Source organism: Aythya ferina (genome assembly GCF_964211825.1).
Source record: "Aythya ferina genome assembly, chromosome: 1".
NCBI lineage: Eukaryota > Metazoa > Chordata > Aves > Anseriformes > Anatidae > Aythya > Aythya ferina.
Window position 1 is genome coordinate 149,456,741 of NC_140296.1, and position 19,621 is coordinate 149,476,361.

The 19,621-nt window shown below is 36.0% G+C and overlaps 1 protein-coding gene across 2 annotated transcripts in view; it reads left to right on the forward strand.

Moving 5' to 3' along the window:
- Positions 1–19,621, forward strand: part of WASHC4 (WASH complex subunit 4) — a 42,079-nt gene that overhangs the window by 10,852 nt on the left and 11,606 nt on the right. For both annotated transcript variants that reach the window (XM_084533382.1, XM_084533383.1), the window contains exons 8-24: positions 780–822; positions 1,366–1,469; positions 2,080–2,200; positions 3,751–3,874; positions 3,991–4,118; positions 4,850–5,010; positions 6,848–6,974; positions 8,226–8,351; positions 8,919–9,026; positions 10,889–11,035; positions 11,171–11,250; positions 12,185–12,290; positions 13,070–13,186; positions 13,793–13,961; positions 14,099–14,253; positions 15,769–15,843; positions 16,645–16,749. In XM_084533382.1, the coding sequence (XP_084389508.1) occupies positions 780–822; positions 1,366–1,469; positions 2,080–2,200; positions 3,751–3,874; positions 3,991–4,118; positions 4,850–5,010; positions 6,848–6,974; positions 8,226–8,351; positions 8,919–9,026; positions 10,889–11,035; positions 11,171–11,250; positions 12,185–12,290; positions 13,070–13,186; positions 13,793–13,961; positions 14,099–14,253; positions 15,769–15,843; positions 16,645–16,749 (1,996 nt within the window). The remainder of the gene's footprint in view (positions 1–779; positions 823–1,365; positions 1,470–2,079; positions 2,201–3,750; positions 3,875–3,990; positions 4,119–4,849; positions 5,011–6,847; positions 6,975–8,225; positions 8,352–8,918; positions 9,027–10,888; positions 11,036–11,170; positions 11,251–12,184; positions 12,291–13,069; positions 13,187–13,792; positions 13,962–14,098; positions 14,254–15,768; positions 15,844–16,644; positions 16,750–19,621) is intronic.

The following is a 19,621-nucleotide window of genomic DNA, read 5'->3' on the forward strand; positions in this document are numbered from 1 at the left end:
GTATCCTACAGAATGGAGTCTGTGTTGTCTGAGATCCCTGGTTTATTCTTTAATATTTAACATAAATTATAATCTTTAGATAGAAGATACTATGGACAATACTGCTGTTTGTTTTGATTTTGTAAGTCATGTTACAGATTAATCACAGAGCAACTGTGGTTTTAACGCGTGATGTTGAGCTTGGTGATGGTTGTTGAGCTTCGTTCCTCTTGGAATGCAGAGAGAAGGAGAGATCAGCCCTGAAGAGAGTTCTTGGCTTTAGCTCTGAATGTAACTGCAGGGCTCTAGATTGTTTTTCCCTGACATAGGATAGCATTGTTCTTCTCAGTTTTACCTGTTTTCATTCTTGTCTTACACTGTAGCACAAGGTAGACTTTATGTATAGCCCTGAGTGAACAGGGCTGGTTATGTAGCTTGGTTATGGCTTGGTTAAATGTGTGATTTTTCTTTTTGTACTTTTGGGGCACAAGGCTGTGTCAAGGCTACTTGTTTACATAACTGAATTGGGAATTGCTGATAGACGTGCACTGAATGAAATCAGTGGTTTAAACCAATTGCAAGCTGTGCATTCAAAACTGCAGTATAAATTTTGATTATATAGCACGCATTTCACATAGTGAATGCTTTAATCAGATTTTGAGAGTAATTTTGCTTTCTGACATTACTGTGTTAATGAAGAACATACACCAAGAAACAAAGAATGCACCTTGATACGTAAACAGTAAATATGTTCTGTTCTAAGGATTAAAAAGATATTAAAGGACTTATTTTATTTACAGGAATGCACCTAAAATTATAGAGACGTCAGGAGTTCATTTTCAGGTGGGAATGATTTTGTACCCTTTCGCTTTTGTTAATTTCATGCTAATATATTTGTCTTCATTCTGAGGAAAGTAGCAAGAAAGTGAATTTCAAGTACAGCTTTCAATCTGGAGTCTCCTTTAAAGACTTTACTTTGTTAATCAGCTTTTTCTGGCCTTTATGTGGAAAGGGCTGGTACCTCTGTCTGTCAAATTCTAGCTTTTGTAGGTAAAAAGTTCTGACATGCTTTGTTACCGTGTGCAATATGTGCTTGTGCTTTCAGCTAATTTTGAATATCCTACCTTCAATATTAAATTAGACCAGTGAACTTTAGGTGGTGCCTACATGCAAACTAATGTTCCTTGTGTCCCACCACAGGACATACCAAATCTTTAAACAACCAAAAGACTGACTTAAATGATGTCTTAGATAATGACTTAGCTCATGTCTTGCTGGCTTTAAAACAACTGACATTGTATATGCAATGCATCACTGCAGTGAACATTACAATAACTACAAGCCTTCTCTTCTACCTTTTATTTATTTATTTATTTATTTAAACAGGCAATGTATGAGCATCTGGGAGAATTACTGACTGTCTTAATCACTCTAGATGAAATAATTGACAATCATGCCACTTTGAGAGATCACTGGACCATGTACAAGAGGTGTGTCTCTGAAGGTGTGAAAAATACTCTCATGACATAAAAGCATGTGCATGTGTCTTGTTTGAAGAAAGTCAGTTTAGGAATGTGAATTTTTATTAGCCCTGAGTGCTTACCAGAAAACTCAGTGAGGAGCAGGGGGAAGCTCCCACTTTGTCCTTCTAACAGTATCAGTAAGTTTTTTACAGTGCTGAATGTTTTGTATGCCATTCCTGAAACTGTATGTGGTAAGTATATTGAGAAAGTTTAATGTTAAATGAAAGTTTAAATGTTTAAATGTATTCAGTAAGAAATCTAATTTTCCATTTCCCTATTGGTCACGGGGATGGACGTACAGATTTGAGTAAGAACGCTATCTAAAGGAAGAGCTGGAGTCAGCAATTACATAGGTAGTTGAAGTAGTGGAAAAATAACTTTCAATGAAAACCTCAATAGATGGTAGTTGTTCAAATAAAAGTGGCTTACGCAGACTTTTTGTTTGTTACAATTTTGGAGTTGTTGCTAGGCATGTTCCACGGAACACTGATATTACCAAAATAGTACAGGATGTGATAAAACTGTTAGTATGTTTTAATTGTTTTGCATCTCTTTGTTCAATGCCTACCCCTTATAGGCTGCTAAAATCTGTCCATCACAACCCTTCCAAGTTTGGAATTCAGGAAGATAAACTGAAGCCATTTGAAAAGTTGCTGTTAAAACTGGAATGCCAATTACTTGATGGAATGATATTTCAGGTAATAACATTAATGTTCACCAATATGATAGGGGAAACTGGTGCTAAAATGAGACTTTTCCTAGAATGTCTTTCAATAGGATATCACACTTGTGTATTTTTCAGTGTGTGTGTGTGTGTGTGTTGGATTTGTTGTTGTTTGATTTGGTCTGGCTTGTTTCAGATAGTGATGTGTGAATTTGGCTGTTTTGCATTTGTACATTTTTTTGAAAAAAAGCTCGATTGTAAGATCCTTCCCTGCTATTCTCTTGTGCTAGAACTGTGCCAGGCTTTGAATGGTAGCGGTTAACACTCACTGTTTTGCACAACAAAAGAAATGCAGAGAATTTGGCATTAGGACTGTGTATTCTCAGGGAGTCTGATTTTCATACAGAAATTTTAATAGGGTCAGGCTTACATAGCATAGGTCCACTTCATTCTAGCTGCAAATTAAAATCTCTTCATGATCTTTGAAATACGTTGTGTGACCTCTTGCTACATATTTTGTCTCATTCCTAGCATGTGAGACAAGTACTTGTCATTAGGAATCACTTTAGTAGTGCATACCCCTGAAATGTGCAAGTGTACAGCTGGAGGAGAAGAATTGCTCCTTTTTCAGTATGTTTAATTTAAATGCGTTCATACAAAAAGCCATTTTACATTAAAGGGTTAGTATTTGAGACACTCGTACTGGATGTTGCTGAATTTGGTCACAGCAGAGCCAACTGAACAGGGTGAGCAAGAACTCAGTTCTTGCTGTTACATTGTAAATGGCATAGGGAAGAAAGTTCTGGTCTGGAAAAGCCTTCAAAAGTGAAATTGTAGCTAAATCATTAAATATAATTAGGCTTTTCCTTTCAAAACTGATACTGATATCCAACTATCATTTTTTTCATCTTAACTTTCTATAACGTTGCGTTAGTACAAAAGCTTAATTATGTTTAATTTGAGACATCAATAGCATTTGTCTGCTATTCATTCAAGCTGTTTCCCTTCCTGTCCTGCCAGTACTTCTTTCTAACAAAAACAATAATACATGAAAAAATTCTCACATACAATCCCATTAAAAACTATTCTAATATAGTTAGAAAAACAGCCACCAGTGCTGTGGGGTTTTTATGCTACGAGACCGTGAACGACATCCTACATGTTACCTGGATGATGATCTTGTTTGGTTAATGGTATTTCATATTTGTGGCAACATATTATTTAAAATGTTAGCACCTAGTTTCTCATCACTAGCACTAGCATCGTGTGGTTTCTTTGAAAATGCCTTATGGAAGAAATACTAAATCAGTAAATACGTTGAATGGTGGTAGATTTTTATTGTTCTTTGGCTGGTTTTACTGTTAGACGTAAGAGGTTTTTAATGTTTTCTGTTTGCTTTAGTACACTAAGTAACTTAAATAGATAATAAATCTATCCGAAGTAAAGTTTAAGATCAGTTTATGTCATACAGCACTAGCCTGAAGTTACAATGTAGTCTTGCATTTTTCTTTTACAAAATCAGTATTCTTTTGAGGCCTGAAATTTATGGCATTATATCTTTTTTTTTTTTTTTTTTTCCTTCAGGCCTGCATAGAGCAACAGTTTGATTCCACGAATGGTGGAGTGTCTGTGTCGAAGAATAGCGCATTTGCTGAAGAATTTGCTCATACTCTTCGCACAACTTTTGCAAATGTTGAAGCCAAACTTGGTAATGCAAGCTGATGTTTATCCTGCCAGGTTCCATGTTTCTAAGTATCTATTGTTTGTCTGAGAGTACTTCAAAAAGCAATTATTAATTAATTATTTTTTTTTTTGTCTCTGCAGGTGAACCTTCAGAAATTGACCAGAGAGATAGATATGTAGGCATCTGTGGCCTCTTTGTACTGCATTTTCAGATTTTTCGGACTGTAGACAAGAAATTTTACAAGTCATTGCTGGATGTCTGTAAAAAGGTAAGTGCTTTACTTTTTTTGTTAATTAAGAGGGAAAAAAAATCATTAATGAGAAGATAATTTTCTTGGCTGTGTAGCATGATTAAGACTTGGGAACAGGAAGAACGTGCAAGTTACCAAAACAGGTCAGAGAGCAGACTTTAATTTTTTGTTCCTTTTTATAATTACCTCTCACTTATTTTAAAAATGGTCTAAAGCCTGTGCACTCACTTTGTGTTTTACACTTGGTACGCAGAAAGATCAAGTAACTTGAAATTACCATTAAAATGTTTCTTCTCAAGATTAATATGGCAGTGAGGACAAAGAGTTGTTTGTTGAGGTTTGAGTATTGCAAGGCTGGTCAAATGCTTTGGGTTTTGATGTTGGGTAGAAGCATACATTTTTTTTGAATGACCTTTAAGTCTAAAGGTGATCAGGGATTTTTCATTTTGTGTGGTATTAAGAAGTTCTCAAACACTATTAAGAAGCACTGAGAATGGTAATAATTCTGCGTCCAGTGTCCTTTATGGGCTTCTAAGGGAAGAACATTTTTTAATGTGAACAGTAATGTTGTGTAGAAAGTAATTATGCAAAAATAAACTGAATATGGTTTAAAAGAGGCATAAAACAGATGTTTCATAAGTAAAAGGACAGACACAGTGTATAGTGGCATAGTATTTTTTTTCTTGTCATCACTTATTTTTTTTGCTACTTCCTAATATTGTGTCCCTTTTCTCCCCTTTTTCTTCCAGGTACCAGCCATCACGCTAACAGCAAATATTATCTGGTTTGCTGACAACTTTCTGATTCAGAAGATACCAGCTGCTGCCAAACTTCTGGACAAGAAAAGTATTCATACAGTTAAAATGCAAAGGGATAACTTTCTACAGCAGAAGGCACAGTCACTTACCAAGTATGCTTCCTAAATATTGCTTCACTGCGCTGATTGTCAAATAACAAAGAAACTTGTGTATTTATAAACTCAGCGTACTAATGTGTTTTGCAGTGTTGCTAAGTGGTGTGGGGAAAAAGGTTGATACCACTGCAATAATATGTGTTTAATGTTGCTATAAGAAAGTATTGGTCAAACTTAAACTTTCAGAAAAATGTGTATTACATTATGTGACCAAAATCACAAAGTTCCTGGCAGTTCTAAATGTTTGATTTTTTTTTTTTTTTTCTTCTCAGTTGTTCTTGGTTATTTCCATACTTTAAACTGCCAGTAACCTGAGCTGCTTTCTTTTCTGGTAGCACTCACTGGTTTCTATGTGTTTGTGGAGATAAGGCCCACGTAGACTGACTGACTGATTTATAAAGGGATTTTTCTCTCCTCAGTGATACTTCCCTTGCAAGCATTTTTTTTTCTTCAGGCGTTTAACTGCTTGTTTAGTGGCCTATGAAACTTGGAAAAGGTTTCTCTTTTGTGCTCTGCTTGTCATTTGCAGATCATTTCCTGCTTTAAGTTCTTTCAAAAATCTCTGTAAAGATGAGTTAGAAATTTAAATTCTGTCCTATGAACAATGTGCTACACTGTGTAGAAATGTAACACAGCTACATCTTTTGTTTGTGTTGCAAACTGATACAAGGTGGAAAATGGTCTGAGGAACAGAAATAAACACTTAAAGTTTGCAGGTTGAGTTCCAACCCTGTGTGCAAAAGTGGGTTGGAGAAGAGGGGCAAGAGGGAAACAAAGGACAGTGATTCCATGGCTACATGATCTTCCAGCAGATTATTTTCACTTCTGCCTATTTGTTTCACTTTGTGGTTTGCATCCTGTGTCCATTGGAACAATCAAGTGCTCTGACCAAATTTTTTCCTGGGCTTTAATTCATGGATGGAGCATAAATACACTGCTGCTTTGCTTCTGGTTTTGGGCAGTGGTACAAATCTTCTCTTGCAGCTCTTAAGATTCAGAAAAGGTTTAAAAAAAAGATCTGGGTATTCACAGTCATTTTGAGGACATTATAATAAATCAATTTTTTTTTTCATCTGCTCATTTGAATTCTGCTGGTAACTACTACTTGTGTTTTTGTTTTTTGTTTTTTGTTTTTTTTTAACAAGTTCTTCCACTGCCTTTGATAACTGTTCCCTTAAATATGAGCACTTATTAATGAGTAATTTTTGACACTTATCAATGACCTAAGTACGTTTCTGTTGTAACTGCTACTGTATATTGTATTGCAGTGTCAATGTTCTGTACTGTGGAATAAATAGCAGTTTTAAAAGTGATCTCAATTTAAATATTATATCTGGTGTAATCAAAATAGATGATCTTCTGGAGAAGTATGTTATTCAAGAGCAGTCCAGTCAGGCATTGATATAATGACAAGTTCTGTATATTCCAAATTCAAACTTTGAGGAAAAACTTGCAACTTGTGGAGGACTGTTTTATCTGGTGTTTGAAAGCATTTTCTAGCAGTTTTATTTACTGTGTTAATTTAAAGTAGTATGGTATGTACTACTCAGAGGGCCATTTGTCTCTTGAAAGAATGGATTATACAAGATTTTGACTCTTGGGGTATGCTTGTACAGATGTAATGGCTAGACTAATCCTTATCTACTGAGAATGAAAACGTAAGTGAATATGATGTTCAGATATTTTTGAGAATGGAGAAATTACTACTCTGAGGACTGAACTCTTATTACTGAAATGTAATATATTTCCCATAGAAGAATTCAGGCTTTGAAAGGAGAAAATTCTCATACTCTTTTTATTTGAAGTGAAAAACATTCTTTGTTTCCTTCTCCAGAGATATGCAGTCATATTATGTCTTCGTGAGCTCATGGATGACAAAAATGGAATCCATCTTGTCGAAGGAGCAACGCATGGATAAGTTTGCTGAAGATCTTTCTAACCGCTGTAATGTCTTCATTCAGGTGTGCAGTCTTTTAATATTTTGATACAAAAAACAATACCAAAAAGATGTTTTCTTGCAAGCTGTTGAACTTTAAAATAAATTACAGAAATGTTGTGGTTATCTGTGTGTTAGTGCACAAACTGGGAATTCTTCTAAAACTTGAAATGTCTGGTTGATACTCTTCTGAGTAAATCTGTAAAAGGTGTTTTCCACAAGGCACATGGGGGAAAACAAATTGACTAAATATTCAATGCTTAAAATTTTGAAATTTTCTCTTAGGAAATCTAGAAGGCTTCATTTTCTTTGTAGCAAAGGTGTTATTTTTCCTTTTGAGCCAGTCAGGAGGTGTATAAATTGGACTGAAACAGTGTGTACTTTGGCTTTATTTAGCACAGTACGTTCCTCCAGTAAAAGGTTTTATGTTGTTTCATTGTGCTTTGCCTATTGATGGTACTTTGCAAGAATCCTACTATGTACTGAGGTAGCTGGTTTTCTTTTGGGCCTCCTAACAGCATGTAGTCTTGCTGTAAGATGCATCTTACTTATTTTTTGCAAGTTTTGTTATGCATCTGTCTGCCTGACAGAAATCTGATGTGAATAGGCACATGATAAAAGCATGATCCTGGATCTTCCATATCTAAAGACACATGTACTAGGATGTGTCTCTCTTATATTTGAATTACTTGCAATGGACTTGTAAGGTTGTCTCTGTAGCAAATTGAGTTTCCTAGACCACTTGCCTTTTCCTAGTCTTTTTTTTGTTGTTGTTACAACTTTTCCTTTGAAGTAAGTTGATTATCATTTTTGTCTTCCTATACATGGTCAACAGTGATTTTTAAGCTTGGCAAACTTGGAAAAGGTGTAGGATTTTTTTTTTTTTTATTGTGGGATGGACAATTCTATTTAGAAAGTGTATAGAACTGTGTAAATACTGCTGGTGGATTTATTCTATGAAAGTTTTAGTTTTTGTGATAGTTAGACCTTTCAGGCGATTAATTAATTCACTGACCTATGTTTAATTTGAATGACTGTGGGAGAGGTTAATGACCAGGTGCTTTACTGACTCCTGGGAAGGTTTGTAATGTCTACCTGATTAAAAAAAGGTCTTATTCAGGTTTGAGATCCCAGGCTTGTTGCTTAGATGGAGTGATTCTCTCTCTATTAGAGGCAAAAGTTAGTTATCTGGCATGTATGAAGGAAAACAGAGAGGACTTACTTGGTATATTGTAAAAATATTTGTTTCTTTTTCCCTGTCTTACTTTATTTTTAGGGTTTTCTTTATGCATACAGTCTTAGCACCATCATTAAAACTACAATGAATCTCTACATGTCAATGCAAAAGCCTATGACCAAAACCTCAGTGAAAGCTCTGTGCAGGCTTGTGGAACTTCTGAAGGTAGGTCACAGAGTGAAAACCGTTGATTTCATGTAGGTTGTCACAGGGAACTTTGATCAAACATCACAATGTACTTTAAAAATGGAAAAAAAAAAAAAAAAAAGGTGGGGATGTTTGTGAAAATGGTGGAGTGGGGAACCTGATAGGGGAAGTGCTTTTGTGTGGCTTCTTGTTCAAGACTGGTTTTGAACAGAGAACAGAAGGTTTGGGAGACAGAACTGATTTATGTAACTTCTAACCAGTTTCCTTAGTTGGTGTATTCTGCTTCTTCTTTTTCTAAAAAGGAAATACTCTGTTTTGGGATTCCTTTATAAAATTACATTGAACAGAATTGGATTATTTATAATAATAAAAAAGAAAGCACTAAACAAAACCACAAAACTTCTTCGCGCTCTTGAATAGTTTGATTTTCTCAATTTCTGTGACCGTTAAAGGCTACTGACAGTATACTGCAAGTGTAAAGAGTCTGTATTTGCAGTGTGGATGAGTTAGCTGGGATAAATGCAAATTCTAGAGTCAACAGTTTCGGTAACTACATCAACTATTGTGTTTTGGCATTGACTTAAGGCAATAGAACACATGTTTTACCGAAGAAGTATGGTTGTGGCAGATTCTGTGACACACATTGCTCAGCATCTACAGTATCAGGCTCTTCACTCTATCTCTGTGGCCAAGGTATGTAACTCAAATTCTAATAGTTGTTATAAGCTAAGTGTTTTTTTTATTGAAATCTTAATTTCAACTTAAAGTATTTTTCTTGGTTTGGCAAAAATGATAGATATCTAAGCTTTCCAGTAAGTCATAGGTTTGCCTTAAACCTTACAACATAGACTATGGCTATCTATTTTATGATCAAGTAGGGGTTCTCTCTTCTTCTCAGCTGCTACATCTCTTGTTGTATCCCTGTCGTGTTCTTTTCCATGTTTATTTCTAGTGATTTTCAGCCTGACCTCTTGTAACCTCCTTTCTGAATCATATTCTAAAAGCAATCTGTTTTAAATCCAAGCAAGCAGGCTGTTACTTATTGAAATCTTTGTCCACATGGCAAAATACAAGTGGTTAATATATGGTGGCCTACAGGGCTCTAATGTGGGCATAAATTCAATATTTCTCTCAGTGAGGTGAAACAGCTTATGGTTGTGACATACCATAATAAGTACATATTTTGTTTACAGGAAGATATAATTAGTTTCACACATATTTTGTTTATCAGCTCGTGTATTTCTGAATTTAGGGTAAAAGGGAAAATGAGTTTTTATTTTATACTTCTTCTGATGTATTGCTGATTTTGTTCTTTCATTGTGTTCAGTAGCCAAATTACAAAGGAGGTATGGCACTGATATCAGTGCAGCTATAAAACTTTGTTTTTGTTTTGATTTCGTTCACACAGAGATTGCAATTTTAACAGTATATTTCTTTAGTTAGGAAACTTGTTTGATATGTTTGAAATTTGGCTATAATCTCCATTTGTCTGGCAGTTCCACATTTTCTGGTGTAAGCCAAAAAATAAAACTTTACTTCAAAAAAGCTGATATGTATATCAGGAATAACATCAACTAAAGAAGTTCAAAACTTCAAAGCTGCTAAAAAAAAAACCTGCATGTCTTCAAAGAAACAGTTTGTGTGTACAGATAACTTCATAACCTTTGCAAATTATGTATGTAATTGCATTACAAATTATTTTTAAATGCATAGAAATATGTTGATACTTGTGAGTGGATATCAAAGGGAACAGATTTGTGAACAGATCTTGATATTTTGACTACTTTCCTTCTCAGAAAATATGTAACCGGCAAATGCTGGCAAATAGAAGAGATAATAAGAACTAATCTTTTTTTATCTGCTGTACTTAGATATGTGTTTAGCAGATGACAAAGTTGAGTAAAGGTCTAAGGCATATACTTTGCATAGCTTTAGCATTGAGGGGTAGGAGTTTCACGTTGAGCACACTTGATTAAAGTTGGAATAGTATTTAACTCTCGTGAAGCTGTGCCTCTTCTGAATAATGCTGCTACTCATGAATAAATCTGAGAGATCAACTTAGCCAGAAGACTTGGCTCCCTGCATTTTTTAACATGATTTTTTTGGCATGTTGTCTCTCTGATAAACTAGAACTTGTAGAAAATCAGAAGTTATCATTATTACCACATTTATACATCTTTTGTCTCTTTTCCATAAATTGTATTTTTTTAATTTTTACTAACAATAGGAAGCTATTACTTTTAAGTAAATGAATTAAACCTTAAGTGTATGTTAGAACAAAAATTGGCATGCAGTTTATGCAGTGTTTCTATAGTAATATGACCAGACCCATGTTCATGCTGAACTGTGCATATTCCAAGCTTGTAGATAGATAATACCACTGAATTGACAGAAGGAGTTAATCTGGATTCAGTTAGCTGTGTTCATAAAATCTAATTTGTTTTCAGAAATACTCAATTTATGACAAATCTATAAACTTTGAGAATAACAGGTAAGATACTGCTTTTGGGCTTAGCTAACTTTTCTCTGAATTTTTGTGTCTTTCTGTCATCAAGAAAAGAGTCATTTCTGATAAAAAGTACAGTGAGCAGCGCCTGGATGTCCTTTCTGCTTTGGTGTTGGCTGAGAACACCCTGAATGGGCCGAGTACAAAACAGAGACGACTAATTGTTTCCCTTGCGCTGAGTGTGGGAACACAGATGGTAAGTGCCACAATTGTTCCAGACCTTCACTTATTTAGAATCATAGAAACGTTTAGGTTGGAAAAGACCTTCAACTGTAGTATCTTATTAAAAAATATATATGTATAAGATTTGTCATCTTTTTCTTTTAAACAGAAAACTTTTAAAGATGAAGAACTCCTTCCCCTTCAGTTAGTTCTGAAAAAATTAGACTTGATCAGTGAACTTACAGAGCGGTAAGCAGTGGCACATGATATATATTGGAGGCGATGTAGTGTCATGGGGGGAGCTGGGTCTTCTTTGTGCAAATTGCAAACTGATAGCTGCATGCAGGTCATGATTTTTATATGTATTGTAAACCAGGGATGAACAAAAAGAATTCCATAGCTAAACCTGAAACTTGGTAATCTTTGGGTAGGAAGTGCAAGTCGAGTTAGGTAATAATACTTTGACCACTTCGAAATTCTGTCACTTCCTGAGACATGTAGATAGCCAGGCTTTATGTTAAGCTAAAGTCCTCCTCTTAACCCAAGCTCTGATCAACTGATCATCAGAGTTATTCATAAATGTTAGTGTAAGTGCACGTACGTGTAGAGTAGCTTTTGAAACCACTAGGCCTTTTTTTCCACTGTGAGTGTAGTTTTAGGGGCACTCAAGTAACGTAACGTTAGGCGTCTGAAAGCCAGGTGAATATCTGTTACATGCATATTTTATGGAGAACAACAAACATCACCAGGGGATGACTTGTGGGAAAAATTACTGAGATAAGTATTGCACACAAGTTCTGTGAAGAAGGGCTTGTTTCTCATTTTTTGTCTACAGAAGAAGCTTGGAATGTGTTTGACTTCTAGGCTATTCATAGCATGCAATAAGAAAATAATTAGTTAGGATTTTGCTGTAGAGTAACTATTTATTTTTTTATAGCCTGACTAAACCTTGTTTCTAAACCAGGGGTGCTTTGTTTCTAAATAGGCTAATGGAAAACTGAAGTGCTGAATACCTTTTTTCAAGAACTTTGCTTTGAAGTACGTTGCATCTGGAACATTAAAATAAACATGTAAAACTTAGGCTTGAAGAGCAGTTGTCTTTAAACACACTAAAATACATATCACTGTGTTAGAAGAATGGCTTCTTCCAGTTCTTTGTCTAATTAGTAATCTTGTATTCTAGAGTTCGAGCACAATGTGACTGTTGTTTCTTGTACTGGCATCGAGCAGTCTTTCCAATCTATTTAGATGATGTGTATGAAAACGCAGTTGATTCTGCTAGACTGCATGTAAGTAATAATGTTAGTAGTGGGAGGGATTCACGGGAGGAAAGGGAAAAGCTCAGTCTGCAAACCTTAAGGGAAAAAAATAGAGCCCCCCCCAAAATCCCAGATGAGTAACTTCTGATGCAGAAATTTCTTCTCAGTCTGGAGGATATAAAAACAGTCTTTGTTCTATGTCTAAAGAAAGTATTTCTGTTAGACTGCTGTAAAAATCTCTCTTACTGTCTGCCTCCCTGTTCATCTGTTCTTTGTTCATTTTAATCTGAAATTAACACTTTTTTTTTTGCGAGACTTGAACATTTTAAGTCCTTGTTTGCAGTTGTGGTTAAGTATTTCTAAAGCATTTAACATCACATTCAGTGATGTTGTGTGGGATAGTTGTCCTGTAGCTTCTTCCACCCAACATCTCTCGTTCCCTATTTGCAAGGGAACTAATTTTCTGTAGCAGTGAATCATGCTTTATCATACTAATCCTGATAAAATCAATTATCTGATCCAGTATGGTGCATGCCATGGTCAATTACACTATGAGTATAGTACAGATCATTTAAGATGAAATGGCTAATAATTATGGCCTTCCAGTGAATGGATCAGCAACAGCTAAGTACTTCAGATAAGCGTGTTAAGTCCAGGGGGCTTTAGTAGTAAGTGAAGTCTGGTTTTGATGAAAGTGGAAGACTAATGATTTTAAATCGTCTGTTAGCTTTGAACACGAACTATCTGAGATGTTGATATGTCTGTCAATCTGTTGGTTAAGCGTAAAAGCTTTTTAATTTTTATTTCAGTATATGTTTAGTGCACTGAGGGACTGTGTACCTGCTATGATGCATGCAAGGCACTTGGAATCTTATGAGGTGCTTCTGGAATGCTATGATAAAGAAATCATGGAAGTGCTCAATGAGGTAATTTATTTAAAATGGAAATGAAGGGTAATGCAATGGAGAATGTTTTAGGCCAGTGTCTACTGTAGCAGACATGACGTAATGTATAAAAATAGCTTTGTAACCTTGAGGTGGTGTGAACTATTGAAATAAATAAGAAAATTATCACTTACTGTCTTGAATATTTAGGACGTTATTAATGGTATCTGTGTTGGTTAGGAACATAATACTGCAGACAGACTTGCATTTTGTCAAATCAGCTTTTGGTATGTATGCATGGCTTTTAGTATCAGAGGCTCTGTAAATGTAGGTGTCCTCTATAGTGACTCACTATCTAGAATTATAAATAATGTTTGGCAGAGAGAAAAATGTGAATTCAGATTTCCCAAATCTTCGGTTTTAACCTTTGAACAACTCTTCTTGTTTGACTAGTTCAGAAACAAATATTGCATATTCTGTGGCAAGTTGCTGAATGAGGTCTTATTATCTAGGCAGATAGCCCTAAATCATTCTTCTTGAGATGAGAAGAAAGCTCTGAGAACATATTTGAAAAGAGATGTTAATTCTGTTAACAGAGCTCTGCAGGTAGGCACTGAATATGATTTTATTTTTAATCTCTCTGAATAGCACTTGCTGGACAAATTATGTAAGGAGATAGAAAAGGACCTGCGCTTGTCAGTTCATACGCACCTAAAACTGGATGACAGAAATCCCTTCAGAGTTGGTATGAAGGATCTAGCTCACTTCTTCTTTCTCAACCCGATACGTTTTTTCAATCGATTCATTGACATAAAAGGTGAGTGGTTATACGTTTTCTTTATCCCATAACTTTCATCTCTTTTATACTTTGGAAAGAAGTAAAGTGATACAGTAAAGCACTTCCCTAACTAAACTGGAATGATTATTTTAGTTCATCCTTTTATGTGTTTACAGCTTATGTAACTCACTATTTGGACAAGACCTTCTACAACTTAACAACTGTGGCTTTACATGATTGGGCTACCTATAGTGAGATGAGAAACCTAGCAACTCAGCGCTATGGTTTAAGTATGACTGAAGCACATCTTCCCAGTCAGACACTGGAACAGGTACAGTATCCACTGGATGAGTATTGCTTGTTCCATTACACTATCGTATTTGCTAACTGTTCAAAGGATTGAGACAATGGAATTAAAGCCCCTGAGAACAGAAAAAAGTTTGGGGAATAAATGGCCTTTAATTTCTGGATAGCTTCTGAAACAGGATCTGTCTTTGGAGATGCTTAACAATGCTGCCAGTTAAATTCATGTTGGCCAGTTAAATTCAAAGCTAAAGGTTATCATTTATTTTTAACATCATACTTAACTAAAATTAAGACAGATGTACAAAGTCAGAACACTTTCTTAAAATTCCAATATCAACACTTTGACAAATAATACATCTGCAATATGGCAATCGTTAAGTGTAGAAAGGTCTCTTCCCAGTTTTTATTGCTTGCTTCTCAGCAGGTTCTTGTTAGTGAAATGGTTTCACAAGGTGGCTATCAAGGACTTCAGGAGATCCCTGCTTAGCTTAATAGTAGCATGACTCAGAGAAACTTTGAAGTAAGGTTACGTACACAGTAAAGTTACAGTTTCATCAAGTTAATGGTAAAGGTATTCACTGTTTATAGCATGAGTGTAAAAGAAATAAAAATCATGTCTCTGAAGACTTTCCTTTGAGAACTTTAGTATTTTGGATGTTTTAGACTGTTAGCTTCATTATTTGAGTTAGCACACTGTTGAAAGCTCTTAGAGATACAGACTCTTTTTCTAATGTTCATGATGGCTCTTCCTTCCAAAGTTGAAAGACAGCATTGAACTAAGAACTCCAGCTACTTCTTGCTACAAAAGCACTGTGGATTACGGTTTCTGTTTCTGGGTTTGGCTTTCTAGCACCAATAATGTTTGGCCATTACATTGTTGTAAAGACTTGCATCATTTGACAACATTGGTTTCCTAGCATTTGTTCTGGTATAAGCTTCAAAACAAAAATGCATGTGCGTGCACATGTGCACCCTACCCCCCACAAAGTCCTGGTACAATTCTTGGAAATAGAGTGTATAGATAAAACAGGATGCTCTCTGTGCACAGTGATACTAAAGGGACTTGTTCAAGGGATTATCAACCAAAACAAATTTCAAACTGATATTGTAAATAAAAAAATCCAGTCTTCTAGACATATTGGGCAAAATGACATCAAAAAGTAGCTAGCTGCTTAAGTCTCGATAGAAATCTGTGTGTATGCAGAAGCCTCAACAGCTGTCTTCTCAAATCTGAGGTTGGCTCAATTTCTCTTTTTTAAAATTTGGGTTTGTGGAATAGACCTGTGGATTCCTTGCTTTCAAGGGAAGTTGGAAGCAAAAACAGGCAGAAGTGCAAATTTAAAATGTGAGCTGAACTCACATTTAAATAAAAATTGTGGAGAGATGCTTCATTTTGAAAAGGGAAAACATTTGTTTCCTAAAATGCTTTGAAGTAACAGAAATACACAAATATAGTATTTTCATGTCTTAGTGGTTAGGCATGTCAGTGGTTCCTGAGAATTATTATGATAAAAATTCTCAATATAAAATATTGTTTCAGGGTCTGGATGTTTTGGAAATCATGAGAAATATTCATGTGTTTGTGTCTCGCTACCTTTACAATCTGAATAATCAGGTAAGATATATTCTATACTTCTGTGGATTGGTTCTGGTCTGAAGGGAACTGCAGATTATACTTGTAAGATAGTAACCCAAGCTGAATATGCACAGTGATAAGCTGTCAAGTAGCTGCTGCTGCTTGATTTTTGGGAATTGCTGTAGATATGTCTTGGAAAATGTTCGGTAAGTATGTTTTGAGTATTGTGTGCCAGTAGGATCGCTCAAACTCAAAAACTCCAGTGAAGCTAGAAGAAGGCAACAGGGATGTTTGGTTGTGTTAAATAAGGATGTGTTAAATAAATGATTTTTCAGCTTGAAAAAAGGATATCTTAGGATGGGTCATTGGAGTTGGGAAACAGTGAATGATACGGAGAATATGTACAGGGAATGACTGGTTTCTCTCGATGCAAGAATGAGGGCAACTTTATGAAAATAAGCAACTTTCAGACAGAAAAGGAAGTACTTTTTCTTAAATAGCTAATTTGATAGTGAAGCTCATTGCCATGATATACAATAGGGCCAAAAGTACAAACAGTACTAGAAGAGATTAGACTAATCATTGGAGGATAGCCTCAATAAATATGAGGGTCAGGTGAAGCATCTGCCTTGGAATTGTTGAACCATAGCATTCCAGAAACTGATGGAGCATACCAGATGAAGTTCATTGTATGCATGCTTTCTTTTTTTTTTTTTTTTTCTTTCCCTAATCACCACCTATTAGCTTGTTCTCAGAAACAGGGTGTGGGCTATCTAGATTTGTAATTTATCACAGGGTTAATATAGGGTAAATAATGTTTTTCCCCACCACCTATTCCAGATCTTCATTGAAAGAACTAGTAATAACAAACACTTGAACACTATTAATATTCGACACATTGCTAATTCAATTCGAACTCACGGAACAGGAATCATGAACACAACGGTAAGTATATTTTGCATATTTGTTGGATTATTCTTTTCCTCAATTCCCCTTCTTAATAGCGCACAAAAGTGTACTGCTTAAGTGCATGAGTGATGATCCAAGCTCCTGTATTTCCCAGTGGCTTATTTCATTGTGCAGTTCTAGTAATGTGAAAATAATGGTTTTTGAGTATTAAAAAAGCAAATCAGTTCTTGGACAATACAAATTCCTATTGTAAAATCTCTTGGGAGTTCTGTCACTTCTGGTTGCTACATAGAAGTTGATGAAGGGATCTGTAAACACATCTAATAAGATACAGATGTTCTGGTAGGACTGTGACCTTCAATAAACATGAAAATAAACTAATAAACTAACAGAATATTTTGATTCCTAAGTTGCTGCTTATTGATACTTAATAGGCAGATACTCCTACTGTACTTAAAGCAAATCTAGCAGACATGAAATGTTAATTTTAAGTTGATCTTATAATCATTAAGCTTAAACATCAGCTTTTGAGTGTTTGAAGTAAAGCTGCAGATATATGACAATTTGCTGAATATCCGTAGTGAAGATGGTCACTTTAACTGGTAGAAGGCATTCACCTCTTTGCACATTAAATGAGGGTACTTCCCACAGCTTGCTCACTACAGCAGGAGTTTATCATTGTGGTCCTCAGATCTGGATACAGTGCCAAAGTTCAGTTTAGTTTCTTTTCAGGTTGGTAATTTCAAGTCTTCTGCTCAACTTCTTTCTACCTCTTTGCTGCTTTGTTTTTATCTCTTCTGGCTCCATTTAAAAATAAAAGGGGCAGAGGACTTGCTGAATATTTAACTCACTTGCAAGTAATTTTAAAAGTGGAAGCAATAGAATCATAAAGTGGTTTGTGTTAGAAGGTACCATAAAAAATAATTTAATCCAGTGCCCTTGTCATGGATGTGGACATCTTTCACTAGATCAGGCTACTCAAAGCCCCATCCAACTTGGCCTAGAACAGTTCCAGAGATGGGATATCCACAATTTCTCTGGACTACCTGTTTCAGTGTCTCACCACCCTCACTGTTTTAAAAATAAATAAATAAATTCTGATATCTAAACTAAATCTACCCTCTTTCAATTTAAAACCAATCTGATTAAAAAAAAAAGTCTTTCTCCATCTTTTAAGAAAGCTCTCTTTATATGTTGAAAGGTCACAATAATGTCTTCGCGGAGCCTTTTCCTTTCAAGCTGAGGGAGCTGTGCACTTCCTTCTTAAACTTTAGTTTGACCTTACTCAGCTATGCTGGTTTCTGGCATATCTTGCCTGACGGGAATTACACATGGGAATCAAGAGCTCTTGTGCTCTAAGAAAAATGTCTTTAAACATCTGCCAGCTCTATTCTGCTCCTCTGTCCCTGAGGGCAGTTTCCCAGTGGATCCCATCCGCTAATTCCTTGAACTGAAAGTTTGTATTCCTAAAATTCAGGGTCTTGACTTTACTCTTTGCCTGGCCTGTATCCCTCTGGATCCTAAATTCCACCAGGGCATGATAGCTGCAAGCCCAGGCTGTACCAGATCTTGACCATTCTAATTAGCTCATTTGTGTTGATAAGCAGTGGGTCTAGAGATGCTTTTCTTCTGGTTGGGCTATCTTATCACCTGGATTAAGAAACTCTCCTGGACATGTTCCAAGAGTCTCAGGGACTGCTTATAGCTTGCTGTGTTGCTTTTGCAGCAGTTGTCAAGATGATTTTAGTCCTCTAAAAGGATCAGAGCCTGCGAGTGTGGTGCTTGCTGTAGTTGAAGAAAGAAAGCTTTATCAACATCATCCCCTTGACTGGGTGGCCTGTAATGAATGCCACCCATGAGGTTTCCTTTGACTTGGCCTCTAATTTTCACCTACAAGTTCTCTACCTGTTCATCACTGTTTCTCAGACAGCTCTCTGCAATCTTTTTTGTTCGTTTGATTTTTGTTACGTAGAAGACAATCCCCCTGCCTCTCCTTCCTTGCTTGTCCCTTCTGAACAGTTCATAGCCATGGATTGCAGTGCTTCAATTATATGATTTGTCCTGCGAAGTTTCGGTGATAACAATTAGATCACAGCTTTTTAACTGCTCTGACTTCCAGCTCCCCTCATTTGCATGCTGTGTGCATTGGTACAGATGCACTTCAGTCAGGCTGTTTATGACATTGCCTTTTTAGAGGAACAAGCCTTAATTCCTCTTCCATTTCACGTGTTTCCCTGTTCCTAATACATCAGCAGCCTTCTCTGTTACACAAAACTCCACCTCCTCCTCCTAAGCTTAGTTTAAAGTTCTCTTAGAAGTTGGGCCAGCTTGTTGGCAAGAGAGCTCTTGCTCCTTGTGGACAGGTGAATCCCATCAGCTCCCAGCAGACATGGTTTCTCAAAGGTAGATCCACGATCACTGAAGCCAAATCCTTGAGCATGGCACCAGCTACACAAGTGATGAGGAGCATAAGGTTTTCATGCTTCCTTGCACTTTGAGAAATAACTTTCCTTGCACTGTTCTTCTGGGAATGCTTTTGTTAGTGGAATAGTTAATCATGGGGGTTTTGGTTACTCAGAAAGTTGTCTTATTACTTGCTTTATTTCCAAGTGATGTGGATTTTGCTGCTTTATTTACGTATGATCATCATTAAAGCTTTTTATGCAAAGAGGAGAAATAAATGAGATACATAGGGTGGAAGTGTACTTGCATCTTATGGGAGAGGATTTTAGAAAATTTTGAGAAAGTGAAAAGGAATGTTGGGACAGTACGCAGATTCCATTACTTGAAGAATGAGGAAGTTGAGCATGTCTGATGCCCTTTTCAACTTAAAATACTTGTATTGTTTCAAAAAGACAGTTACAGGATATTCCAGACAGAAAATAATGGCCGTTTGGGGCAGGTCATA